Source organism: Vicugna pacos, chromosome 9 (assembly GCF_048564905.1).
Source record: "Vicugna pacos chromosome 9, VicPac4, whole genome shotgun sequence".
Lineage (NCBI taxonomy): Eukaryota > Metazoa > Chordata > Mammalia > Artiodactyla > Camelidae > Vicugna > Vicugna pacos.
This window is the reverse complement of record NC_132995.1, coordinates 63,208,918-63,233,449: the sequence shown is the minus strand read 5'-3', so window position 1 is coordinate 63,233,449 and position 24,532 is coordinate 63,208,918. Positions and strand designations below refer to the sequence as shown.

The 24,532-nt window shown below is 45.5% G+C and overlaps 2 protein-coding genes across 4 annotated transcripts; both read left to right on the top strand.

Moving 5' to 3' along the window:
• The first annotated feature begins 364 nt into the window (after positions 1 to 364).
• Positions 365 to 5,958, top strand: LOC102527093 (glutathione S-transferase Mu 1-like). Its single transcript, XM_006197419.4, has 8 exons — positions 365 to 521; positions 782 to 857; positions 1,292 to 1,356; positions 1,659 to 1,740; positions 1,841 to 1,941; positions 2,736 to 2,831; positions 2,919 to 3,029; positions 5,612 to 5,958. Exons 1-8 carry the CDS (start codon positions 486 to 488, stop codon positions 5,699 to 5,701), a joined length of 657 nt encoding a protein of 218 aa, XP_006197481.1. The 5' UTR covers positions 365 to 485; the 3' UTR covers positions 5,702 to 5,958.
• Positions 5,959 to 10,285: 4,327 nt separating this feature from the next.
• Positions 10,286 to 22,733, top strand: LOC102527515 (glutathione S-transferase Mu 1). Of its 3 annotated transcripts, none has more exons than XR_012075928.1 (8): positions 10,286 to 10,573; positions 11,360 to 11,424; positions 11,726 to 11,807; positions 11,906 to 12,006; positions 12,775 to 12,870; positions 12,958 to 13,068; positions 21,123 to 21,260; positions 22,204 to 22,733. XR_012075928.1 is itself a non-coding variant. In XM_006197421.4 (8 exons), the coding sequence occupies exons 1-8, from the start codon at positions 10,538 to 10,540 to the stop codon at positions 22,291 to 22,293; spliced, it is 657 nt and encodes a 218-aa protein (XP_006197483.1). In that variant the 5' UTR covers positions 10,423 to 10,537; the 3' UTR covers positions 22,294 to 22,733. The 3 variants fall into 3 exon arrangements, 2 of the variants coding, with proteins under 2 accessions (XP_031536184.1, XP_006197483.1); XM_006197421.4 differs by lacking the exon at positions 21,123 to 21,260 and adding an exon at positions 10,854 to 10,929 and having other exon boundaries at positions 10,423 to 10,573; XM_031680324.2 differs by lacking the exon at positions 21,123 to 21,260 and having other exon boundaries at positions 10,293 to 10,573.
• The last annotated feature ends 1,799 nt before the right edge of the window (positions 22,734 to 24,532 follow it).

Below are 24,532 nucleotides of genomic sequence, written 5' to 3'. Positions count from 1 at the left end.
TAACAGGCGCTGTAAACTCCTCATTTGAGGGGTACCACTGTTGGCCTTAACTTGGTAGTAGAAGCCTTACTTAGCCTGCTGGAACTCAGCAGCCCAGGAGCGCAGCCTGAGAGGGAAGGGGAGGGGGAGGAGCCTTGGTTTTGTTTGGGTTTAGGCTAGTTCCCTGAGCGCACTGCTAACTCCCCCAACTTAGCCAAGATCTGTCTGGGGGCGGAACCAGTCCAGCCCCACACAAGCGGCCCTTGGCATCTAAGAGCTCAGACCTTGACTCTGGAGACCCCCTGGGTGGGAGGCAGAAACAGATCTTATTCCCTCCTGTCTGTGGCTGCACCTGGCAAAGGCATTGCTGAGCTGGGGACGGGTTGGGGGCGGAGTCGAGAAGAGGGGGGCGTGCTTCCGGCCCCGCCTGCGCCTCCAGGTCAGAGGATAAATTTCCAGCCCAGTTTCTCGGAAGCCTCTCCACTGAGACCGCCTTCAGCAGCACCATGCCTGTGATCCTGGGTTACTGGGACATCCGCGGGGTGAGCAGGGGTCCACCAGGGCGGATGGGATGGAGGCGGGAGGCGAAATGCTGCGCAGCTGGGCGCTGTTTCGCCAGAATCTGATTCTTCAGGGCTTGCTGCAGCCGAGCCCCTTCCCTCCGCCCCTCTGTCTCTGGTTGGCCTGTGCAGCCGAGTTGGGGCGGCGTTGAAGGAGTTGGGGGTTTGGAGGCACCCGGGATAGAGAAAGACACCCTCTAGGGACCCTTATGTCTGACCTGTGTCACGGCCTTCTCTCCCAGCTGGCTCACGCCATCCGCCTGCTCTTGGAGTACACAGGCTCAGACTATGAGGAGAAGATTTACTCGATGGGGGACGGTAATGGCATCCCAGTAGTCCTGTTGTGACTTCAGCCCAATTTACATGATTCTGATGCTAAGCAAACCATTACGTGGCCCCTGTTGCTCCCCTCTGCGGCTGTCCCTAGCTAGAGCATGGGCCTGTCCCTTTCCAAACCCTTGAGGCTGCAGCTGGCTTCCAAGGCAGGACATGAGAGCTGATTACTGGACTCCTAAATCAGCTACTTGCATAGATTCCCCGTAGTTTTTGCCCAAACTCTTTATAAGCCTTACTCATGTAAGTTCCAGAGCCTTGTAAGTGTATTTTCCTCACAAAACTGGAATGTGAGATTTAGTAATTCAGATTCCAGGTCCACCTGTCCAGGGTTGTGGCCTCTGACTCCTTGTAGGTCCTTCCATGAAGGAGGATTGGACTCTCGGAAGGATTGTTTCACTTCGTCTTCTTTATCACAGCTCCTGACTATGATAGAAGCCAGTGGCTGAGTGAAAAATTCAAGCTGGGCCTGGACTTCCCCAATGTAAGTGCCGGGGATGAGTGGTGCTGTGGGGGAACGTGGATGGTGTCTCTCCTCCATCTTGTTTCCCAGCTTAGAGTTTTCAGGATCAGGTGCCTTCTGCTCAGACCCTCAGCTCCCTGGTTCTCTCACTGACTTTCAGTGATGCTCTGTGTCCCAGCTCATCCAGTCCTTGTATAGTATATTATTTAGCGCCTTGTATCAGCCCAGCCCTGTGAGTACCAGATTTCATCTCTGCCTTTGCTCAAGGGACTGGGTGCAGGGGAGCCTGGTGGCCCAAGCAACCTGCCCTGTTGTTCTTGCAGCTGCCCTACCTAATTGATGGTGCTCACAGGCTCACCCAGAGCAACGCCATCCTTCGCTACATTGCTCGCAAGCACAACCTGTGTGAGTGGGGCTGGGGGTGGGGACAGGGAAACAAGTGGCCACATACCTGGGCTTGGCTGGGGTGGGAAGCTGAGGGTGAGCCTCTGTTGTGTGGACACAGGTGGGGAGACAGAGGAGGAGAAGATTCGAGTGGACGTTTTGGAGAACCAGGCTATGGACACGCGCTTGGATTTGGTCAGAGTCTGCTACAACCCTGACTTTGTGAGTCCCTTCCACTGGGCTGGGCTAGACAGGGTCCCAGCTATACTGTTTCTTTCTTTCTTTCTTTCTTTTTTTTTAATTTTTGAACTCCATGGAGCTCCTTATCCAACAAGCTGGTCCCTACTGTGTGTGCCTAGTGACCCTATCATATCCCTCTGTGCATGAAATAAAAATTCTGACTAAGATCCCACCAACCTTAGGATAGAGTCCAGACTCCCCAGAGTGGAAATTCAATTCCTAGATGGAGTGTTTACCTTGTTATTCCAGCGACTCCTCCTTGGGATCTCAGGCATGAACATATTTACCCAGTAGGCTGCACAGGTCAGACTTTGTTCCCCTCCGTCCTTCCTTTTAGCTTCAAATTCTCCTCAGCTGTCCAGACTGCTCTTGTATCCCCACCATTTCTATCACCCACTTACTAGAACTTTCAGTGTCTTTCCTGGGTCATTGTACCATTACATCTGCCTGAGGTCTGAATCCTGAGCTCTGCCAGGTCTCCCAGCACTGCTGCTCTGACCCATGGGCGGTGGTTGGAGATGAGTGGTGACAGGTTCAGGGACAGTGTGGTTTTGCCCTTAGTCTTCCCATCATCCCTCACAGCTGGGCAGTGGTTCCCAGTAGGAGGAGTCTAGGGAGCACAGGTGGGTTAAATTGGAGCCTGGGCACCAACCAAGATGCTGTTTGGGGGACATGGCTGCTTGCCTGGCAGCTGGGATCAGGTACAGCCCTGGGAGGCCTGCTCTCTGCCCAGGGAGTCTGTGTCTGAGGCTCATAACAGCTGTTTTGTACCTTAGGAGGAGCTTAAGCCAGGTTTCTTGAAAGAGATCCCTGAAAAGATGAAGCTCTTCTCACAGTTTCTGGGGAAGAGGACTTGGTTTGCAGGAGACAAGGTAAGGGGGTCGGCTTTGAGGGGCAGGGAGTTGTCATTTTTTCCAGGTTCAGAGTTTGGTGCCCATTCCTCCTTTGCCTTCCTGCAGCTCAACTATGTGGATTTCTTGGCTTATGACGTCCTTGACGTGTATCGCATATTTGAGCCCAAGTGCCTGGATGAATTCCCAAACCTGAAAGACTTCATGAGCCGCTTTGAGGTGATTCCCCTGATCCTCCTAATATTTATATCTTTTCTCTCTTCTCTTCTCCCTGATGCTTTCCTAGTCCTGGAACTAAAATGAAGAATATCTGGCATTCACTGAGGACTTGGTTTATGCCAGGATCTTTGCCTCAATTCTTACATATATTGTGTCAGATTTAATCTTTGCAACACTTGTACAAGGTAGAAGAAGTCTCACCTCCACTTTACGGATAAGGTATTGAGCTGAGAGTGTAAGTAATTTCTGAAGGTCACAGAGCCAGTACAGGCTGTGCTGGGCTCCCATTCAGAGCGCCCGGTGTCTACGGGCAGCAGTCAGTGGCTGTCCCTTCCTGTACTGAAAATAAAAGGCTCAGGTCATTTTCTTTTCTGGGTTCCACAGCTCTGAATGAAGCAGAAGCTTCAGGAGTCTGTATACAGCTGGCGTTAGAGTTGTGACCCAGTAGGATTGATACTAAGTACCAAAGACACCGACATTATTTTCTCCTGATTCCCAGAGGGCTTTGTAGTAATCAGTCTCCGTTAGGGGTTGGCCTGACATTTCTGAGAGTGTAGTTGGTGTTGGATTTGAGTGCATAGGTAGGTGTCTTTGTGGAGGGATTTTATCTTGGTGTCTCATATTGTGGGGCAATTTGCTTCCCTCCTCGTCTCCCTTTCCTTCTTACTTTCCATCACCGAAGGTACTGTCCCAGATACAGGATACTGCGCTCATTTTAAGTCACATTCACTGATCTAATTTCCCCTCTGCGTGAGGCACTGTGTCAGGCACAGGGGGATGCAGACGTAACACAGGCCTGGCGCCCACGCTCTGGGGCTCAGTGCAGCTGGAGAACTACAGGAATACCGAGCTGTGTGGTGTGTGTGGCACCATCTTGGTGCTGGAGGAGCACAGCCTGACCTCATCTCACAGCTCATCAATGGTCAGCCTCAGTTAACCAACTGGAGAGCAACAAAGTCTGCTCTATGACAGATCTGGGAATTTGAGTCATTAGTCCAATAGGTTTTTTCAGCCTACAATTTGTTTCCCATTTCCACTTCCCACCACAAAATCTGCTTTATCAGCTACTTCTCCACAGCTCTGGGTCTGGTCCAGGTTGACCAGCCTCAGGGGTTTTGCAAGAGCTGAGATGATTGCCTGGCTGGGAGGGTGGGGACAGCTGTGAGCTGCAGTGTGTGGCCCGTGGAGGCCTGAGCTGTTGGGTACACACAGTCCCATGTTCTTTGCATATTATAACTTATTGGACACTCTCTGTCTTGGGAAGATGGTGCACAGATACACCTGAGTGTCATACTGCCGTGTTGGCAGCAGCAGGACTGGGGATAGGGTAGGTTTGGGCCCAGTGAGACTGGACTCAGGTACTAGGCCAGGCAGTTGGACTCTGTCCTTTTAGTGGAATAAGTAGGCCTGCCCTTGCTGCTCCATACTCTCCTATCACCTTTCATCCAGGATTTGCTGAGTTACTGGGTGAGACCTGGTCTCTTCGGCAAGCTGCCGAGCCCCTTTGTTGAGCTAGGCGTCTCTCTGTGGGAAAATCCATGGAAACCCCGGAAGCCTCCTTCCGAAAAAGAGAATATTTTTGCAGAATGAGCAGAACAGTTCCTCCTGGGGTGAGGTGTCAACTGGCTAAAAAACAAAACAAAACGAACACAACAGCAACAAAAATCCCTCAGAATTTATGAGCAGTGAGTGTGTTTTATTTGGGGAACTTAGTGAGCAATGTCGCCCAGGAGACAGCCTGTCACAAGCTCTGAGGAACTGCTCTGAAGAGGTAGGGAAAGAGACAGCACATACGTGAATTTCTGACTGGGGCCTACAGATAGTCAACCATGCACACTGATAAAAGATTACGACTAATCATAGAAAAACCAGCATCTTGTCAATGATTTTGGTGCTTTTCTATGTATGAGGAGATGCATTAATTTGAAGTCGCTGAAATTCTTCCTTAGACATTTATCCTAATTATCTAGAGGCCCCTATATCCAAAATACAGAGTATTTCATCCTGTTTATCTCCATCCTGATTTCCACTCAGGGCACAATATTGGTGTTTGACGGCCTTGGGTTGTGACTTAATCCTTTTGTATAACCAGATAGCGAGTTAGCTTCTTTGTTCTTTTTGTTTACAGTGGTCAGGAAGGGAGTGCAGCAGAAAGAACTCAAAATGGAGAGAAATTGGTCAGGCTGCATTCTAGCCATATTACTAATGAGCTGTGTGAGCAGGCGGGAGGTCCTAAAGCTCTGTGTGCCTCAGTTTCCCTTCTGATGAATGATGACAGTATAACCTCTCTTGTCGGGTAGTCATGAAGAGATTCTAAATGTGCATCATCATCTCCAGTGGATGCACAGCACCTAGCACAGTGTTGGGTCTCCATATGTGGTCAGTCTTTTTACAATATTGCATTAGTTACAGGAAATTGGAGGTGTTAACTTTCCTGAGCTGGGAACCTAGAAGACTTTCTTTTGCCCCAACACATGACCCCATGTAGAAGGGCTGGACTAGGGTCCCAAACTTGTGTACAGCTCCTCGAGCCCCAATGGGGCAGCAGACCTGAGGTCTTACCATCTTCTCCCCACCCTCAGGGCCTGAAGAAGATTTCTGCCTACATGAAGTCTAGCCGCTTCCTCCGAAGACCTCTGTTTCTAAAGATGGCCACGTGGGGCAACAAGTAGTGCCCTGGAAGAGCAGGAGCGAGTGCAGAGCCAGCGCTGTGCTTGCGGCGCCAGGGCCCTGGAGAACAGCCGGACCTCCCTGCACCCCCCAAGACCATCTGTCTTTTTCTTTCTCCTTCTATTCACTCTAGATGCCTTACTGGCCCCCTTATGTCCCTCCCAATTCCTTTCCATCCATCCTTTAAAGCTTCAGCTCCCAACTTCTCTTCAGCAAATTCCTCCCCTCCCCACGTTATCCCTCCTGCACTAATGCCAACCCGTGATCCTCCCCTTCCACGGTGGTTTCTGGTATGAGAAGCCCAAGCAGACCCCAGGCCCATGGAGCCCTGCTCTCAGCTCCCGGCACTGCCCTGAAGACCAGTAGTGGCCTGCGTGCAGGGCCTGCTTCCCAGTGTAGTTCCTGCCCAGCCCTGTCTTACCCCAGTAAAGCCTTACCCATACCTGCTGTGTCCTGTTTTATTCCTTCCTGGCTCTCTGGACTCACGACTGACTGTGTTGGGTGTGTGTGGGTGTCATTTTTCCCTTCTGTTGTCCATTTCATGGGCCCCATGGGTGGGGATGCGTGTGTGGTGGGGACAGGGGACAGAGGATTATAATGTTTCCTGCTGCTCATTTCTGTCTTTGCTTCATGTACCTCTGTTCCTTAGCGTGGGGTCTCTCCAGAAGGTGGTGGTGGGGGGCTTCTATGCCTGGTTCCCTCCTTAATTCAGCATTCATGGGACACCTCCTGTAGGCTTGTAGTACTCTGTGTCATGGTTCAGGGGGCTTTTGGGTGCCAGGGAAAGGGGTGAGCAGTTCACTGCTGGTGTGGGATTCCAGTGGACTACCTTCTCTCACCCTTTCCCAGAGCTTCCCCTGCCTTAGATACCCTCCCTCTGTGCTCTTATAATGTATCTCAGTGAATCCCATCCCACTGTATTATAATTGTTTTACTTGTTTTTCTTTCCAAATTGACCACAAATTCATTGAGAGAATCCATGTCTTACTCGACTTCATATCCCTTGTATCTATGACACTGCCTGGTACATAATAAGTGTTTGGTGAAAGGTGGAAAATTTGAAAGCACTATTTCTAGTTAAAAGCCTGGAACACTCTGCAGCCATTATAAGGTATTTGAGCTCTGGATGTAGTTAACAAAATTCAGAAGATTTAAATCTACAGGTCTGGGGCAAAGTCATTAGCTCCCTCTAACTTAAGCATTAATAAGACTGTAGCTGCCCATTAAATAACTTGACCTGAAATGGGCAGGTGTAGGGTGCTGGGCCAGAGTGTAGTCAGCCTATGCAGTCAGGAGGTGGTGTGGACATTTTATGTTAGGGGACCAGCAAAGCAGCAGGACTCATTAGATGACCATCTGATTAGCAAGTTCCTCAAACAGCGGCTGGAATTTGGAGTTGGGCCTTCTTAAGGCCGAGCCTCGATTCTTAGTTCAAAACAGGGAGAAGCTTTGGAGAGGAGTCCTGTTGGGTATTTGTACACACAGTCACTTCTGGTAATTAAATAAAAAGGGAGTAGTGGGAATAATGTTAAAAATCTTTAAAAGAGAAAGATTAGTAAAAAAAAATTATATATGTATAAAACTGGTAACATAAAAAAGTCCAGTAAAGCTAAAAGTTAATGAAACTGATAAGTCAGTAAATATTTTTGGCTTTGTGGGCATAAGGTCTCCGATAGAATTGCTCACCCTTATCATTGTGTGAAAGCAGCCACAGACATAAGGGAGTGGATGGGGCTGTCCCCTCATAACCTCATAACCAGGTGGCCTCAGTGCCCCGACTCCTGATTTAGACCCTCAAAGTAAAAGGGGAGAGCTATATTAAAGCTAGAATTGTAGATGTGTAATATAAAAGGCGATTCTAAAAGAAGAACAAAATAGCTCACTCCTTAAAAAAAGAGGCAACATGTGGTAATGAAGACAGTTCAAAATGAAGTTTGAACACATTTGTTTAAATGGGATATTATCTTCTTATTACTATTTTTTGTTTTCTATATTTTTCATCTTGAACTTGATTCCTTTCTAAATTCTAGCAACCCTAGTTTGTCTGCCTTTCCTTATTCAAAATATTATAAGCAAGCAGAAAACTTTTGTCTAATGTACAATTTGGCAGTATCTTGTCGATGGTTATTTTTATTTTCCTATTTTTAAAGAAATATTCTTTATATCCTGGATTTCCTAAACTTACAGAGACAAAATTTACAAATAGTAAAAAACAAAAAAGCAATACTAAGAAGTAGGACACATTTTAATTCTACCTTTTGTGTTTATTTCTATACATACAGTTTTGTATACTGAGGCTATTTCATACAGAATTTCTGGAGCGTTCAGAAGGTCAGCAGTGCAGCTGGAGGGAATTAGGGGATGCAGCCCAGAGTCAGACTAGAGGCAGGCCCGGGGGACTGGACTTTGGACGCGGTATGTTTTGATGTCCTGCACAGGGAGTTCTGTAAAATATTGGAACTTGTCAACATTGTACAGTCAAGAGAGAGCACATGCAAATCCAGAAAATGTGGCAACGCTGGCACTGAATCTCAGCCAGGCAGCCACTGGCTACAGTCACAAGCTTCAGCCCACTGTCTGCTCTCCCTGGTCCCACGGCCCCATATTGCTCTTCCCAGACCTGCTGCACACACAGTCTGGTCCTCTGCATCTGTGGGACTGTTTGAGAGTCTGCTGGGCCAGTCCCGCTCCTCCTTCTGCACAACTGTCCTCTTCCTTCTGGTGGGGCCACCTGTGCTCTGGGCCCATCCCTGTCTCCAAAGTTCCTTGTCCTAACAGACATGGCCTCTTTCTCCTGCATTCAAAGTCCCTCTCTCTCACTGCCTCTCAGAGTTTGAACACTTAAAATCTGTTCTATATTTTAAAAATCTCTCCCTGTATTTCCCCGCTGATGGCTAGCACTTGTTACTTGTCTTACTCACGGTTCCTGCCAGATGACAGCATCTCAATGATGGTTTTATAAAAATAGAATGGCTGGATGCATGAATGCTCACAGAACAGTATCTGTTCTAAGTAGTTTAAATGTTCTTATGCTGTTTAATGTGATTTTAAAAAAGCCATTTTCTCAGTGGGAATCTAGTCATGTATGTGTTCCAACTTCAAGCTGTATAAAACTCATCATGACAGCTCCTTTATATGATGAAAATTTTAAGTATTAAGAGGGGCAGCAGGTTTGTGTGTGCGTGGCCACCGTGGCCTCCCTGTGGATAAACCAGCAAGGGCATCTGCCTGACCCTGAGCTGCATCCTGAGCCTGGACCCAGACCTGGAGCCCAGAGGCCTGACAAGGTCTGAATGTCTGGGGTGCATCTGCCACAGGGCCAGAGCTCTGCTGGTCTCTGGTGACACACCCTCCCAGCTCCCCAGCTTAGCAGAAGCGCAGACCTGTGACTGTGATTTCACAGGGATTACAGGAAGTCTATTTGTCCTCCTCAACCCTGACTCCACACTCTATTTTGGGTATTTGAAACCTGTGTTTAATACTGGGTTCATAACTTTCTACCCTAACAAAGTGTTATGTAATTTTAAACTTATTTTTTGGAAGTATAGTAACTCTATGTTTCAACTTGTAAAACCCATTTTTAAAAAAATGTCCTTGTAACTGTTGTTACATATCCAGTATTCTGAAATATCCTTTAAAGAAAGGAAAGCTACCACATGCCAACTTATGTGCTATCCCCTTAATTTTGAAATAATCTTCAGCCTTCAGAGTAGAAGGTTGGCAGGTAGGACATTGCTCTGGTGCAGGTTGTACCACAGGTCACAGATTACAGAGTGACTTCAAAGGACACCTGAGCTACCCTCTCCAACACAAAATCACACAGGGGTCAGGAGCCAGGATCAGGGCTGGAATCCAACGACTTGGGCAACCAAAGGTGTGCTGGGCCCCTCTGATTATGGTCCTGAGGGCAGTCCTCCAGGCTCATGGCTGGTCACACTGCTCTGGCCACCCTCTCCAGCAGCTGAGCCACCTGACTGCTCCGAGGACAGCTCTTCTCCCTCAGTCATATTCCCCCTGTGACCACCACACTCCCTGTCGCTGTGCCAGTCAAGATGAGGTCCATGTAACTTGGCTGTCAGGGCATCTCTGAACTGTACCTGGATATCCTCTCTGCTGGGCCTGGTCTGGATTTGGATTCAGCAATGAGGCCATACACTTACTGGATTGTTTTACATTTGGTCCTTAACACTGGTAGGCACGTGACTGGAGGGCTGGGTCCTCCTCAGCCCCTGAAAGGAAAACACCAAGACCACATTTTCTTTCCCTGCCCCTTGTCTGAGTGTTTTTTCTTATTCCTTGATTGCCTGTCTGGAAGACTAGCTGCTGTCAGGATTATTTTTCTTCCTGTGACAGGTTTTGACTAACCTCTCGATTTGAGGGGCCCCACTCTTGGTCTTAACTTGGCAGTCAGAGCCTTCTTGAGTCCAGGGGATTGAGCAGCGAGGGGGTTAAATTTGAGAGGCACTTCAGAGGGAAGGGGAGGGGGAGGAGCCTTGCTCTTGTTAAGATTCAAGCTTGTTTCCCCAAGTGCGAGTGCGCTGCTAACTCCCTTAGCTGAGGTCTGACTTGGGGCGCGAAGCAGGCAAGCCCGACCCAGGTGGCCCTTGTCCTGTAGGAGCTTGGCTCCGGAGTCGCTGCTGCTAGGAGACTGAAATAGCTCTCACCCCGCCCACCTGGGGCACCAGCTGACAAGGGTAGTGGTGTGACCTGAGGGCGCTGGGGGCGGGGCCGAGAAGGGGGGCGGATGCTTCCGGCGCCGCCTTCACCCCCAGGTCGGAGGATAAATTTCAAGCCCAGTTCCCTGAAGTCTCTCAACTCAGAGTGTCGTAACTGGCACCATGCCTATGATTCTGGGTTACTGGGACATCCGCGGGGTAAGCGAGGGGTTCACTAGGGCAGGTGGGATGGAGGCTGCTAAACAGGGGAATGCTGCACAGCTGAGGATCTGTTTAACCACAAACTTTACAGGGCTTGCTGGAGCAGAACCCCATCCCTCAGCTGGACCTTCTAACTGGCTGTGTGTGTGGGGGGGTGAGGGGCGACTGCTTGGGGTGGGGGTGGGGGGATTTGGGGGGTGTGGGATGTGTACTGGAACAGAGAAAGTCAGGCAGTCAGGACTTCACATCTGACCTCTGCCTTGGCCATCTCTCCCAGCTGGGTCACGCCATCCGCCTGCTCCTGGAGTACACAGACTCAGTCTATGAGGAGAAAACTTACAGGATGGGGGACGGTAATGGCATCCTTGTGTGTTCTGACTTCTGCCCAACTCATGCTAATTTCATGCTAAGCATCCCCTGTCCTGGTTGCTGCTGTTTGGCTCTGCGGCACTCCAACAGTTGAATCAGAGGCCTGCCCCTTCCCAAACCATTTAAGGGTGTAGCTGGTCTCCAAGGCAGGACATGAGAGCTGATTATTGGCACCTATATCAGCCATTGGCATGGGTTGCCTTAGGGCTTGTCCAAACACTATGCAAGCCTTAATCATATATGTCCCACCTTGTAAGTGTGCTTTCCCCATAAACCTGGAATGTGAGACTTAGAGTTCAGATTCCAGATCTACCAGTCTAGGGGACTGGCCTCTGACTCCTTAGTAGGTCTCCCCAGGAAAGAGGGTCAGACTCTGGACAGGTTTGGTTCACTGCATTTTTTTTTTTACCACAGCTCCTGACTATGACAGAAGCCAGTGGCTGAACGAAAAATTCAAGCTGGGCCTGGACTTCCCCAATGTAGGTGCTGGGGATGGGGGTGCTCTCGGGGAAAGTGGACGGTGCTACTGCTCTGTCTCCTTTCCCAGCTTAGAGGTTTCAGAATCTTGTGCCTTCTGCTCAGCCTCTCAGCTCCCTGGTTCTCTCGCTGCCTTTCAGTGATGCTCTATGTCCCAGCTCATTTAGTTATAGTACAGTATATTGTTTAGTGCCTCCCATGGGACAGGCCCTGTGAGTACCAGATTTCATCTCCGCCTTTGCTCAAGGGAGGGAGTGCAGGGGAGCCTGGTGGCCCAAGCAACCTGCCCTGTTGTTCTTGCAGCTGCCCTACCTAATTGATGGGGCTCACAGGCTCACCCAGAGCAACGCTATCCTTCGCTACATTGCTCGCAAGCACAACATGTGTGAGTGGGGCTGGGGGTCGGGGCAGAGAACAGGTGACCATGCCCCTGGGCCTCCTAGGGTGGGATGCTGAGGGTGAGCCTCTGTTGTGTGGACACAGGTGGGGAGACAGAGGAGGAGAAGATTCGTGTGGACATATTGGAGAACCAGGCTATGGATGTGCGCTTGAGTTTGGGCGAGCTCTGCTACCACCCTGACTTTGTGAGTCCCCTCCCACTGGACTGGTGGGCTGGACAGGGTTTGAAAGGGTGGACATGGTCCCATCTACACTGTTTTTTCTTCTTTGCCATTTGAACTCCTTAGAGCTATTGATCCACCAAGCTGGTCCCTATAAAGTCCCCAGAGTGATCCTCATAACCCCCTGTGTATGAAATGAAAATTCTGACTCAGTTATAGGGTAGACCCCCTAGGGTGAAAATTCAGTTCCTAGACAGGGTGTTTACCGTGTTAGACCAGCACCTTGTCCTTGGCATCTCAGGCACACATTTGCCTAGTAGGTATTTTGGAATCAGACTTTGTTCTCCTCCCTCCTTTCTTTCAACCTCTCAAATTGTCTTCAGCTGTCCAGAAACCACTCAGGTGTCCACACCATTTCTATCACCCACTTACTAGAACTTTCAGTGTCTTTCCTGGGTCATTGTACTATTACATCTGCCTGAGGTCTGAATCCTGAGCTCTGCCAGGTCTCCCAGCACTGCTGCTCTGACCCATGGGCGGTGGTTGGAGATGAGTGGTGACAGGTTCAGGGACAGTGTGGTTTTGCCCTTTGCCTTCCCATCATCCCTCACAGATGGGCAGCGGTTCCTAGTGAGCACAGGTGGGTTAAATTGGAGCCTGGGCACCAACCCAGGTGCTGTCAGGGGACATGGCTGCTCACCTGGCATCTGGGATCAGGCACAGCCCCGGGAGGCCTGCTCTCTGCCCAGGAAGTCTGTGTCTGAGGCTCGTAACAGCTGTTTTGTGCCTTAGGAGAAGCTTAAGCCAGGTTTCTTGAAAGAGATCCCTGAAAAGATGAAGCTCTTCTCAGAGTTTCTGGGGAAGAGGACTTGGTTTGCAGGAGACAAGGTAAGGGGGTCGGCTTTGAGGGGCAGGGAGTTGTCATTTTTTCCAGATTCAGAGTTTGGTGCCCATTCCTCCTTTGCCTTCCTGCAGCTCACCTTTGTGGATTTCTTGGCTTATGACACTCTTGACTGGCACCGCATATTTGAGCCCAAGTGCCTGGATGAATTCCCAAACCTGAAAGACTTCATGAGCCGCTTTGAGGTGATTCCCCTGATCCTCCTAATATTTGTATCTTTTTGCTTCCCTCTTCTCTCTGATGCTTCTTGTCCTGGAGCTAAAATGGAGACTACCTACCATTTATTGAGGACTCGGTTGATGGCATTGTCTGTGCTCAGTACTTTACATGTATTATGTCCAGTTCTACCTTTCTAACATTCCTCATACAGAAGAAGTATCAACTCCATTTTGCAGATAAGGAATAAGCTGAAAGGGTAATTTCTGAAGGTCACAGAGCAAATACAGGCTGTGCTGGGCTCCCAGTCAGAGCACCTGGTGTCTATGGGCAGCAGTCACTGATTCTCCCTTCCTGCCCTGAAAGGAAAAGCTCTGGTCCTTCTACCAGCTGGTTCCACAGCTCTTGTCAGTGTGGATGAAGCAGAACCTTCAGGAGTTTGTATGTAGTTGAAATTAGTAGAGTTGAGTTGAGACACGGTAGGATGGATATTAAGTACCAGAGACACAGACAATACTTTACTCCCCATCTCCAGGGGGCTCTGCAGCAATGGGATCCTGTCTCGGGTTGTACTGAGATTCCCAGGACTGTAGTCGGTGCTGGGATTTGAGTATGTATGCAGGTGTCCTGTGGAAGGATTTTATCCTGACATCTCTTATGGTGGGCACTTCTTTCCCTCCCTGTCTCGCTTCCCTTCTTCCTTTCTTCTGCCTGGAAGATGGGATAGTACATTTATTTTGAGTCATGTTCACTGATCTGATCTTCTCCTCTCTGTGAGGCACTGTATCAGGCACAGGGGGATGTAGATGTAACACAGGCCTGGCCCCCACCCTCTGGGGCTCAGTGCGGTTGGAGAACTACAGGAATACTGAGCTGTGTGGTGTGTGTGGTACCATCTTGGTGCTGGAGGAGGACAGCCTGACCTCACCTCACAGCTCATCATCGGTCACCCTCAGTCAACCACTGGAGAACAACAAAGTCTGCTCTATGACAGATTTAGGAATTTGGGCCATTAGTCCAATAGGTTTTTTCAGCCTACAGTCTGTTTCCCCTTCCCACTTCCCACCACGAAATCTGCTTTCTCAGCTACTTCTCATCATCTCTGGATCTGGTCCAGGCTGATCAGCGTTTCTGATTTTGCAAGAGCTGGCATCACTGCCTGACTGGGAGGGTGGGGACAGCTGTGAGCTGCAGTGTGTGGTCTGTTGGGACCTGAGCTGCTGCGTACACGCAGTCCCATGTTCTTTGCATCTTATAACTTACTGGACACTTTCTGTCTTGGGAAGATGGTGTACAGATACACCTGAGTGTCATACTGCCAAGTTGGCTGCAGCAGGACCGGGGATAGGGTAGGATGCGGCCCAGTGAGTCGGCTGAGTTGTCAGGCCAGGCAATTGAACTCTGTGCTTTAAGTGGAGTAATTAGAGCCTGGCCTGGCCTTGCTGGTTCCTACCCTCCTATCACCTTTCATCCAAGTTTTGCTGAGTCATAGGGTGAGATCTGGTCTGTTCTGCAAGCTTCTCAGGCACTTTCTGAGCCCCTTTATTGTGCTAGAGGTCATTCTGTGGCCAAAGCCTGGGAAGCCCAGAGCCACCCTCTGAAAGAGAATGTTTTTGCAGAATAAGAAAAACAAGTCTTTCTGTGGGGAGATGTTGACTGGAAAAAACCCACACTACTCAATTGCAATTAAGTTTCCGTTTTATTTGGGGACTTCACTGAGAAATACAGCCTTGGAGACAGCCTTGGAGACAGCCTTTTAAATAGCTCTGAGGAATGCTCTGAAGAAGCAGGGAAGAAGACAGTGGATTCTGAATTTTTTGACAGGCAAATACATATAGTTAAGCATGTATTTTGGTGAAAGATTACTGCTAATCATCAGGAAACAAATACTTGATTTAATGATTTTGGTGCTTTTCTAAAACATGAATCTGAGGTCAATGAGATTCTTTCTAAGATATCGATCCTGAGTTTCTAAGGGGCCTTTATATCCAAACCCAGAATATTTTATCCTGAATTCCCCTCAGGGGGCACTGTCAGTGGGTGACTGCAGGGGGTTGCACTTTAACCCTTTCTTTAATGGGGTAATGAGGGAGACTGTTCTTTTTGTTTACAGCTTCCTGCTTTTTGGTCATAAATTTAACCAAATTTTTGGAGGCACTTGATGACTAATTTGTCTCATGGTTATAGGAAGGCTCATTCCTCCTTAAGGACAGGATTTCACTGATAGGTCATTCCTGTGCTATATCTGAATCAGGCCCTGTTAATAACCAAAAAATTCTCTGGGTTGTATGTCTTACTACGTAGTTTATAATGATCCAAGAAATCTTTTTCCCTTATTGCCTCCACCCACATCTAGAGTCACATCATTCCAGTGAATTTAATATAGAGCTATATATGTGATTGATTGCCCCAAGAGGTTTAGCCATCATTCACTTTGTTATTGAACTGGCTGCACAGAGGGTAATGCAAGAAACAACAATCTTATAAAATAGTCAGGATATAAATAATATAGGTAGTAGTATTTTTAAGGTCATAGTTCAGCAATGAGGGAGATAAAGCATAAATAGTTTGAAAATAACAAAGAGAGAACAAATGATGACAATGATTAGTATGACTGGTTGTAATGCAGATCACGGTAAGCCACCACGTCCAGAGGGAAGGGATCAGGTAGAGAGCAAAAGATAAATGTTTCATCTTCGTTACAAATGTATACTTTATCAACTTGTGCAAATCATAGTTGGCATGAGAGAAAAGGTTTCCTCATATCTTGGAAACAAAGATTGAAAGCCAGTAATATTTCAGGCAAACACCCATAACATTGTAAGTCATATTTACCAATTCATTCAGTCCCAGGTAATTAATTCTTGTTGACTTTGACTTTTTTGTTAGTAGTTTTATTAAGCCATCAGGTTTTCCATTAGAGTTTCATAATCTCACCCAGTTCAGTGGAATCATCTGAAACATATTTGTCAAAAAGTCCTTTTTATGAATCTTCTTGAAGATCTGTATTTCAAAAAAGCATCAGAGTAAAACAGTAACTTTCCATAAATGGCAAAAGACTTAAAATGGCGTGGCTGAAGATCGGATTACAATATAATTGTCAATGAAATTTGGTTATTTCTGTGCCATACAACACCTAAGATAATAACTAGAATTATGAGTGATAACATACTAGGACATTTCAAATTTTATATAATAATAACTATCCATATAATATAACCTAAGAGGGTTTATTATAACTCACTTACCAACATTTCTTATGTAATTTAACATGCCAAAGAAGTATAATTATTTTAGTAACTCTCTTTGAGATGTTTCAGGGGTCCTCTGAAGCATTCCAAAGCTGGCTAGAGATCAAAAGAATTTCATTTAGAATTTGATTTAGGAAAGTTTGTCAAAGATAGCAAAAGTTTTCAAAGCAGTTTGTCAAGTAGGATCATAGGTCCCAGTGAAACAATATGTTTTCACTTAACCAAAGAGACAATAAAAGATTTTGAAGTCAAATTACATAGTAGATCACTTAAAAGGTAAAGAAACTTTTTATACTTCGTTCCCAAAAGCAGATCAATATTTCAAGAAAACTTTGTTCTCTTAACAGAGAGAAAATTAAATTCTAGTTTTGCTCCACCTCATATTTAATGTTGAAATTTACTTGCTTAATTACATTCATTCTAATCTTAGCCAGTACAGACCACACATAGAATTACTTTCAAAAGTTTCCTTTTTTCTCACAAACCTTTTACAGCTTTCTATATTCATATTATTTTGTCCCTTATTTTCCTTTCCATTTAGAAATACCCAGCTCTGGAACAAAAGCATGATCTTTTTCCATAACAAAATATGCTTTCATTTTTTTAAACTGAAGTATATTTGATTTACATTTCAGGTGTGTAGCATTCTGATTCAGTTATGCATACATATATATACACATATATATTCTTTTTCTGATTTTTTCCATTATAGTTTATTAGAAAATATTGAATATAGTTCCCTGTGCTATATAGTAGGTCCTTGTTGTTTAGTTGTTTTCTGTATAGTAATATGTATCTGTTAATCTCAAACTCCTAATTTATCCCCCCTCTGCCCTTTCCCCTTTGGTAACCAGACAGTTGTTTTCTATGTCTGAGTCTATTTCTATTTTGTAAATAAGTTCATTTGTATCATTTTTTTAGATTCCACATATGTGATATCATATATTTGTCTCTCCCTGTCTGACTTACCTCACTTAGTATGAAAATCTCCAAATCATCCATGTTGCTGCAAATGACATTATCTCATTCTTTTTTTATGACTGAGTAATATATAAACATCTTCATCCATTCATCTGTAGATGGACCCTTAAGTTGCTTCCACGTCTTGGCTATTGTAAATAGTGCTGCTGTGAACACTGGGGTGCATGTATCTTTTCAAATTAGAGTTTTTGTCTTTTGTGGATATATATCACAGCAGTGGAATTGATGGATCATATAGTAAGTCTATTTTTAGTTTTTTAAGGAACCTTCATACTGTTCTCCATAGTGACTGCGCCATTTACAGTCCGACCAAAAGTGTAGGAGGTTTCCCTTTTATCCACACCCTCTCCGCATTTATTGTTTGTAGATTTTTTGACGATGCCCATTCTGACTGGTTTGAAGTGATACCTCGTTGTAGTTTTTAATCTGCATTTCTCTAATAATTAGTGATGCTGAGTATGTTTTCATGTGCTTGTTGGCCATCTATATATCTTCTTTAGAGAAATATCTATTTAGATTTTCTGCCTATTTTTTGATTGGGTTGTTTGTATTTTGATTTTGAGCTATATGAGCCATTTGTATATTCTGGAAATTAATCCCTTGTCAGTCGCACTGTTTGCAATTATTTTCTCCCATTTTGTAGGTTGTCTTTTAATTTTGTTTATGATTTCCTTTGCTGTGCAAAAGGTTTTAAGTTCAGTTAGGTCCCGTTTGTTTATGTTAGCTTTTGTTTCCATTACTCTAGTGGAAGAGCTAGAAAAATATGGCTGCAACTTATGTCAAAGAATATTCTGCCTGTGTTTTCCTCTAGTTTTATAGTATCCAGACTTTATATTTAGATCTTTAATCCACTTTGAGTTTATTTTTGTACATAATGTTAGAGAATGTGCTAATATTATTCTTTTACATGCAGCTGTCCAGTTTTCCTAGCACCACTTATTGAAGAGACTGTCTTTTCTCCATTGCATGTTATTGCCTCTTTTGTTGTAGATTAATTGGCCATTAGTATGTGGTTTATTTCGCTTTCTACCCTATTCTATTGAAATATGTGTCTGTGTTTGTGCCAGTACTATACTGTTATAATTACCATAGCTTTGTAGTATAGTCTGAAGATAGGGAACCTGGTTCCTCCGGCACCATTCTTTCTCAAGATTGTTTTGGCTATTTGGGGTCTTTTGTGTTTCCATACAAATTTTAACATTTCTTGTTTCAGCTCTGTGAAAAGTGTCATTGGTAATTTGATAGGATTGTAGTGAATCTATAGATTGCTTTGGGTAGTATGGCCACCTTAACAATATTGATTGTTCCAGTCCAAGAATACAGTATACCTTTCCACTTGTTTGTGTCATCTTCAGTTTCTTTCAAAAGTGTGTTATAGTTTTCAGAGTACAAGTCTTTTGCCTCCTTGGGTAGGTTTATTCCTAGGTATTTTATTTTTTATGGTAAATGGGATCGTTTCCTTAATTTCTCTTTCTGTTATTTCATTTTTAGTGTATTGAAATGCAACAGGTTTCTGTATATTAATTTTGTATCCTGCAAATTCACTAAATTTATTGATGAGCTCTAGTAGTTCTCTGGTGGTGTCTTTAGGATTTCCTGTGTATCTGCCAACAGTGACAGTTTTATCTCTTCCTTTCCAATTTGTATTCCTTTTATTTCTTTTTCTTCTCTGATTGCTGTGGGTAGGACTTCCAAAACTATGTTGAATAAAAATGATGAGGCTGAGCATCCTTGTCTTGTTCCTGATCTTAGTAGGAAGGTTTTTAGCTTTTCACCATTGAGTATGATATTTTCTGTGGGTCTGTCAAATATGGCCTTTATTATGTTGATGTATGTTCCATCTATGCCCACTTTCTGGAGAGCTTTTATCATAAATGGGTACTGAATTTTATCAAAAGCTTTTTATGCATCTATTGAGATGATCACATGGTTTTTATTCTTCAGTTTGTTAATGTGATGTGTCACATTGATTGATTTGCAGATATTGAAAAATCCTTGCATCCCTCGGATAAATCCCACTTGATCATGGGGTATGATCCTTTTAATGCACTGCTGGAGTCGATTTGCTAGTATTTTGTTGAGGACTTTTGTGTCTATGTTCATAAGTGATACTGGCCTGTAATTTTCTTTTTATGATATCTTTGTCTGGTTTTGGTATCAGGGTTATGATGACCTCGTAGAATGAGTCTGGAAATGTTCCTTCCTCTGCAATTTTTTGGGATAGTTTCAGAGGGATAGGTGTTAACTCTTCTCTAAATGTTCGGTAGAATTCTCCTGTGAAGACCTCTGTCCCGGACTTTTGTTTGTTGGGAGTTTTAAATGACTGATTCAATTTCAGCACTGGTAATTGATCTGTTCATATTGTCTATTTCTTCTTGGTTCAGTCCTGGCAGATTGTACCTTTTGGAGAAATTATCCATTTCTTCTAGGCTGTTCTTTTTGTTGGTATGTGGTTGCTCATAGTAGCCTCTTATGATCCCTTGTATTTCTGTGGTGTTGGCTGCAACTTCTTTTTCATTTATGATTTTATTAATTTGGGACCTCTCCCTTTTTTTTCTTGATGAGTTCAACTAAAGGTTTATCAATTTTGTTTATCTTTTCAAAGAACCAGCTTTTAGTTTCATTGATCTTTTCTATTGTTTTTTTAGTCTCTATTTCATTTATTCCTGCTCTAATCTTTATGATTTCTTTTCTTCTACTAACTTTGGGGTTTATTTGTTCTTTCTCTAGCTGCTTTAGGTGTAAGGTTAGGTTGTTTACTTGAGATGTTTCTAGTTTCCTGAGGTAGGCTTGTATCACTATAAATTTCCCTCTGAGAACTGCTTTTGCTGCATCCCAGAGATTGTATATCATTGTTTTCATTTTCATTTGTCTCCAAGTATTTTTTTGATTTCCTCTTTGATTTCTTCAGTGAGCCATTGGTTGTTTAGTAGCATATTGTTTATCCCCCACGTGTTTGCAGTTTTTGCAGTTTTCTTCTTGTAGTTGATTTCTAACCTTATAGTATTGTGGTCAGAAAAGATGCTTGGTACAATTTCAATTTTCTTAAATTTGCTGAGGCTAGCTTTGTGGGCCAGCATGTGGTCGATTCTGGAGAATGTTCCATGTGTATTTGAGAAGAACGTGTATTCTGTTGCTTTCAAGTGGAATGCTCTATAGATATCAATTAAGTCCCTCTGGTCTATTGTGCTATTTAGGGCCTGTATTTCCTTATTGATTTTCTGTCTGGATGATCTGCCCAATGATGTAAGTGGGGTGTTACCGTGTTGTTGTTGATTTCTCCTTTTATGTCTGTTAAAAATTGCCTTATATATTGAGGTGCTCCTATGTTGGGTACATATATATTTACAACTGTTATATCCTTTTCTTGGATTGATCCCTTAAGCATTATGTAGTGTCCTTCTTTGTCTCTTGTAACAGTATTTATTTTAAAATCTATTTTGTCTGATATAAGTATTGCTATTCCAGCTTTTTTTTTTTTTTTTTTTGGTTTCTGTTTGCATGGAATATCTTTTTTTATTCCCTTACTTTCAGCCTGCATGTGTCTCTAGCTCTGCACTCCACCACTCCCACAGGTTTCTCAGTTGCCTGAGAAGGTCATACTTGACCAGGAGGAGCTATGTTCCTTATCTTTGGAGCTAAGAGCTCTCATATGGTATCTACACTTTTATTCCGACAAACTCTGTTAAAGTAGTTAATTCAAGGAAATATGCCAACAGCCGTTTCCTAATCAACCACTCCCAACCTTCCCAGTGTCTTCAACTGGGCAAAAATTTCTCAGTTTCTCTCAAATGGGCACTTTCTCAGTATCTCTCAGCTGAATCAGGTACAATTTTTATCCACCACTGAAGAAAAACTCAGCATCATCAACCAAGATGGGAGAACTAAGATCAGGAGAGACTCACCCAGATTTGTCAGACTTGCTGAAGAAGTGAATGAGCACAAGGGGCCTTGCTCGCATCAAGGTTCCACATCCTTGTAACGTTCAGGTGAGGAAGAGAAGAAGAGAAGTCTATTCTGTGTCCCCTCCTGGTTGCCAAAGCTGCCAACTGGAAAAAAAACCCCACACAACGTCAGAGGAGTGAGTTTCAGTTTTATTTGGGGACCTTACTGAGACTATACCTCAGGAGACAGCCTCTCAGAGAGCTCTGAGGAACTGCTCTGAAGAGGTAAGGGTGGAGATCTGTGAAAAAGGAGTAGTCAAGTAAATGTCTTGGTAAAAGATTGCTAGTCATCAAAAAAGAGATGTCTCAAGTTAATGATTTTAGTGCTTTTCTATGTATGGAGAGATGCACGAATCTGGGGTCACTGGAATTCTTCCTTAGATACGTATCTTAACTGTCTAGGGGCCCTGCATCCAAAACATAGAATGCTTCGTCTTGGTTTTTTTTTCCATCCTGAATTCCCCTCAGGCAACTGCCCTGGGTTGTCACTGAACCCTCTGTATAACTGGCTGATGACTGAGCCTCTCTGTTCTTTTTGCTTACAGCTGTCAGGAAGGGAGTGCAGCTGAAAGAGCTGAAGAGGAGAGAGAGTGCCAGGCTGCATTTTAGCCATATTACTTATGAGCAGTGTGAGCAGGAGGGAGGTGCTTAACCTCTGTGTGCTTGTTTCCCTTCTGATGAATGGTGATAGTACAACCTCTCTTGTCGGGTAGTCAAGTAGAGATTCTAAACCTACATCATAGTCTCGAGTGAATACACAGCAACAAGCTGTGTGTATGTTCTCCATATGTGTTCAGTCTTATTAAGCTATCATATGAAAATTAGAAGAGTTGACTTTCCAGAGCTGGGGAACCCTGGAAGACTGTCTTCTGTTCGACCACTTGGCCCCACGTGGAAGGGTTGGACTAGGGTCTCAAATTGGGTAGAGCTCCTTGAGCCCCAGTGGGGCAGCAGACCTGAGGTCTGGCCTCCTTTTTCCCTCCCTTAGGGGCTGAAGAAGATCTCTGCCTACATGAAGTCCAGCCGCTTCCTCCCAAACCCTATGTTTCTAAAGACTGCTGTGTGGGGCAACAAGTAGTGCCCTGGAAGAGCAGGAGCCGGAGTGCAGAGCCAGTGCTGTGCTTGCGGCGCCAGGGCCCTGGAGAACAGCTGGACTCCCTGCACCCCCACCACCAGGTGTCTTTTTCTTTCTCCTTCTATTCACTCTAGATGCCTTTTTGGCCCCCTTATGTCCCTCCCAATTCCTTTCCATCCATCCTTTAAAGCTTCAGCTCCCAACTTTTCTTCAGCAAATTCCTCTCCTCCTCACGTTATCCCTCCTGCACTAAAGCCAACCTGTGCTCCTCCCCTTCCACGGTGGTTTCTGGTATGAGAAGCCCAAGCAGACCCCAGGCCCATGGAGCCCTGCTCTCAGCTCCCGGCACTGCCCTGAAGACCAGTAGTGGCCTGTGTGCAGGGCCTGCTTCCCAGTGTGGTTCCTGCCCAGCCCTGTCTGGCCCCAGTAAAGCCTTACCCATACCTGCTGTGTCCTGTTTTATTCCTTCCTGGCTTTCTGGACTCAGGACTGACTGTGTTGGGTGTGTGTGGGTGTCATTTTTCCCTTCTGTTGTCCATTTCATGGGCCCCATGGGTGGGGATGCGTGTGTGGTGGGGACAGGGGACAGAGGATTATAATGTTTCCTGCTCATTTCTGTCTTTGCTTCATGTACCTCTGTTCCTTAGCGTGGGGTCTCTCCAGAAGGTGGTGGTGGGGGGCTTCTATGCCTGGTTCCCTCCTTAATTCAGCATTCATGGGACACCTCCTGTAGGCTTGTAGTACTCTGTGTCATGGTTCCGGGGGCTCTTGGGTGCTGGCGAAAGGGGTGAGCAAGGAGTTCTCTGCTAGTGTGGGCTCCTGGTGGACTACAGCCATTATATGAAGTGCTCTGGATATAGTTATCTCAGCCATTGGAGATACAGAACAAGGTGCAGAAGACTTACGTCTACAGCTCTGGGGGAAAGCCATTAGCTCCCTCTAACTTAAGCATTTAGTAGGCTGTAGCAGGCCACTGGATAACTTGATCTGAAATGGGCAGGCCTAGTCTGCTGGGCCAAAGTGTAGCCTGGCTGCACACTCTATCTGTCATTTTATATTAGGATACCTGCAAATTGTAGCACTCTTCAGAATTCCATCTGATTAGCAGGTTACTCAAATAGTGGCCGGACAGTGGAGTTGGGCCTCATTAAGGCACGGCCTCGAGTCTTAAAACAGGGAGAAACTTTAGAGAAGAGTCCTGTTGGGCATTTGTCCAGATGGTCATTTCTTGCAGTTACTAAGTAAAAAGAGAACAGTAGGAATAATGTTAAAGGTCTTTACAAAATAAATGTTTATTTTAAAAAGATAAAATTGGTTAAGATGAAATCCTTAGGGAAGCAGCCAAGCTGGCAGAGTACAAAGACCCTGAGCTCAGCCCCTCTCACAAGCACACAAAATCACATCCATCTGTAGCAAAACCATTGATGAAAAAGACTGGAATCTACCATACAAGATCTTGTACAACTAAAGACATAAAGAAGGAACCACAGTGAGATGGACAGGAGGGCAGACTTGCAACATAATGAAATCCTATAACCTCCTGGTGTGTGACCACAAACTGGAGAGTTACTATACTGCAGACATTCTCCCACAGGAGTGAGAGTTCTGAGCCCCACGTCAGGTGCCCCAGCCTGGGGTCTGGCACCAAGAACATGAGCCCCCAGAGCATCTGGCTTTGAAGGCCAGTGGGGTTTAATTGCAGCAGCCCCACAAGACTGGGGGAAATAGAGATTTCACTCTTAAAAGGCATACACAAAATCTCATGCACACCTGGAACCAGGGGAAAAACAGTAATATGATAAGAGATCCTTGGCCATACCTACCTGCTGGTCTTGGTGAGCCACCTGGAGACTGGGGAGTGGCTGTGGTTCCCTCTGGGGACATAGACACTGGTGACAGACCTATTTAGAAACATTCAACTGAATTAACCCTTCTGCTGGTGGCTGCCATTGTGGCTTATTAGTGCCAAGATCTGGCCCCACCCAACAGCCTGTAGGCACCAGTGCTGAGATGCCTCAGGTCTAATAACTAACTCAGTGGGCCACAGCCCCACCCATTAGCAGACAGCTGCCTAAAGACTTCTTGAACCCATAGCCACTTCTAGACATGCCCATAAATACAGCTCTGCCCACCAGAGGGCCAAGTTCCAGCCCCACCCAGTCGGCAGGTACTGACCCTTCCTGCCAGGAAGTCTCCGTTAACCTCACCCACCAGGGGACAGACACTAGAAGGAAGAAAACTG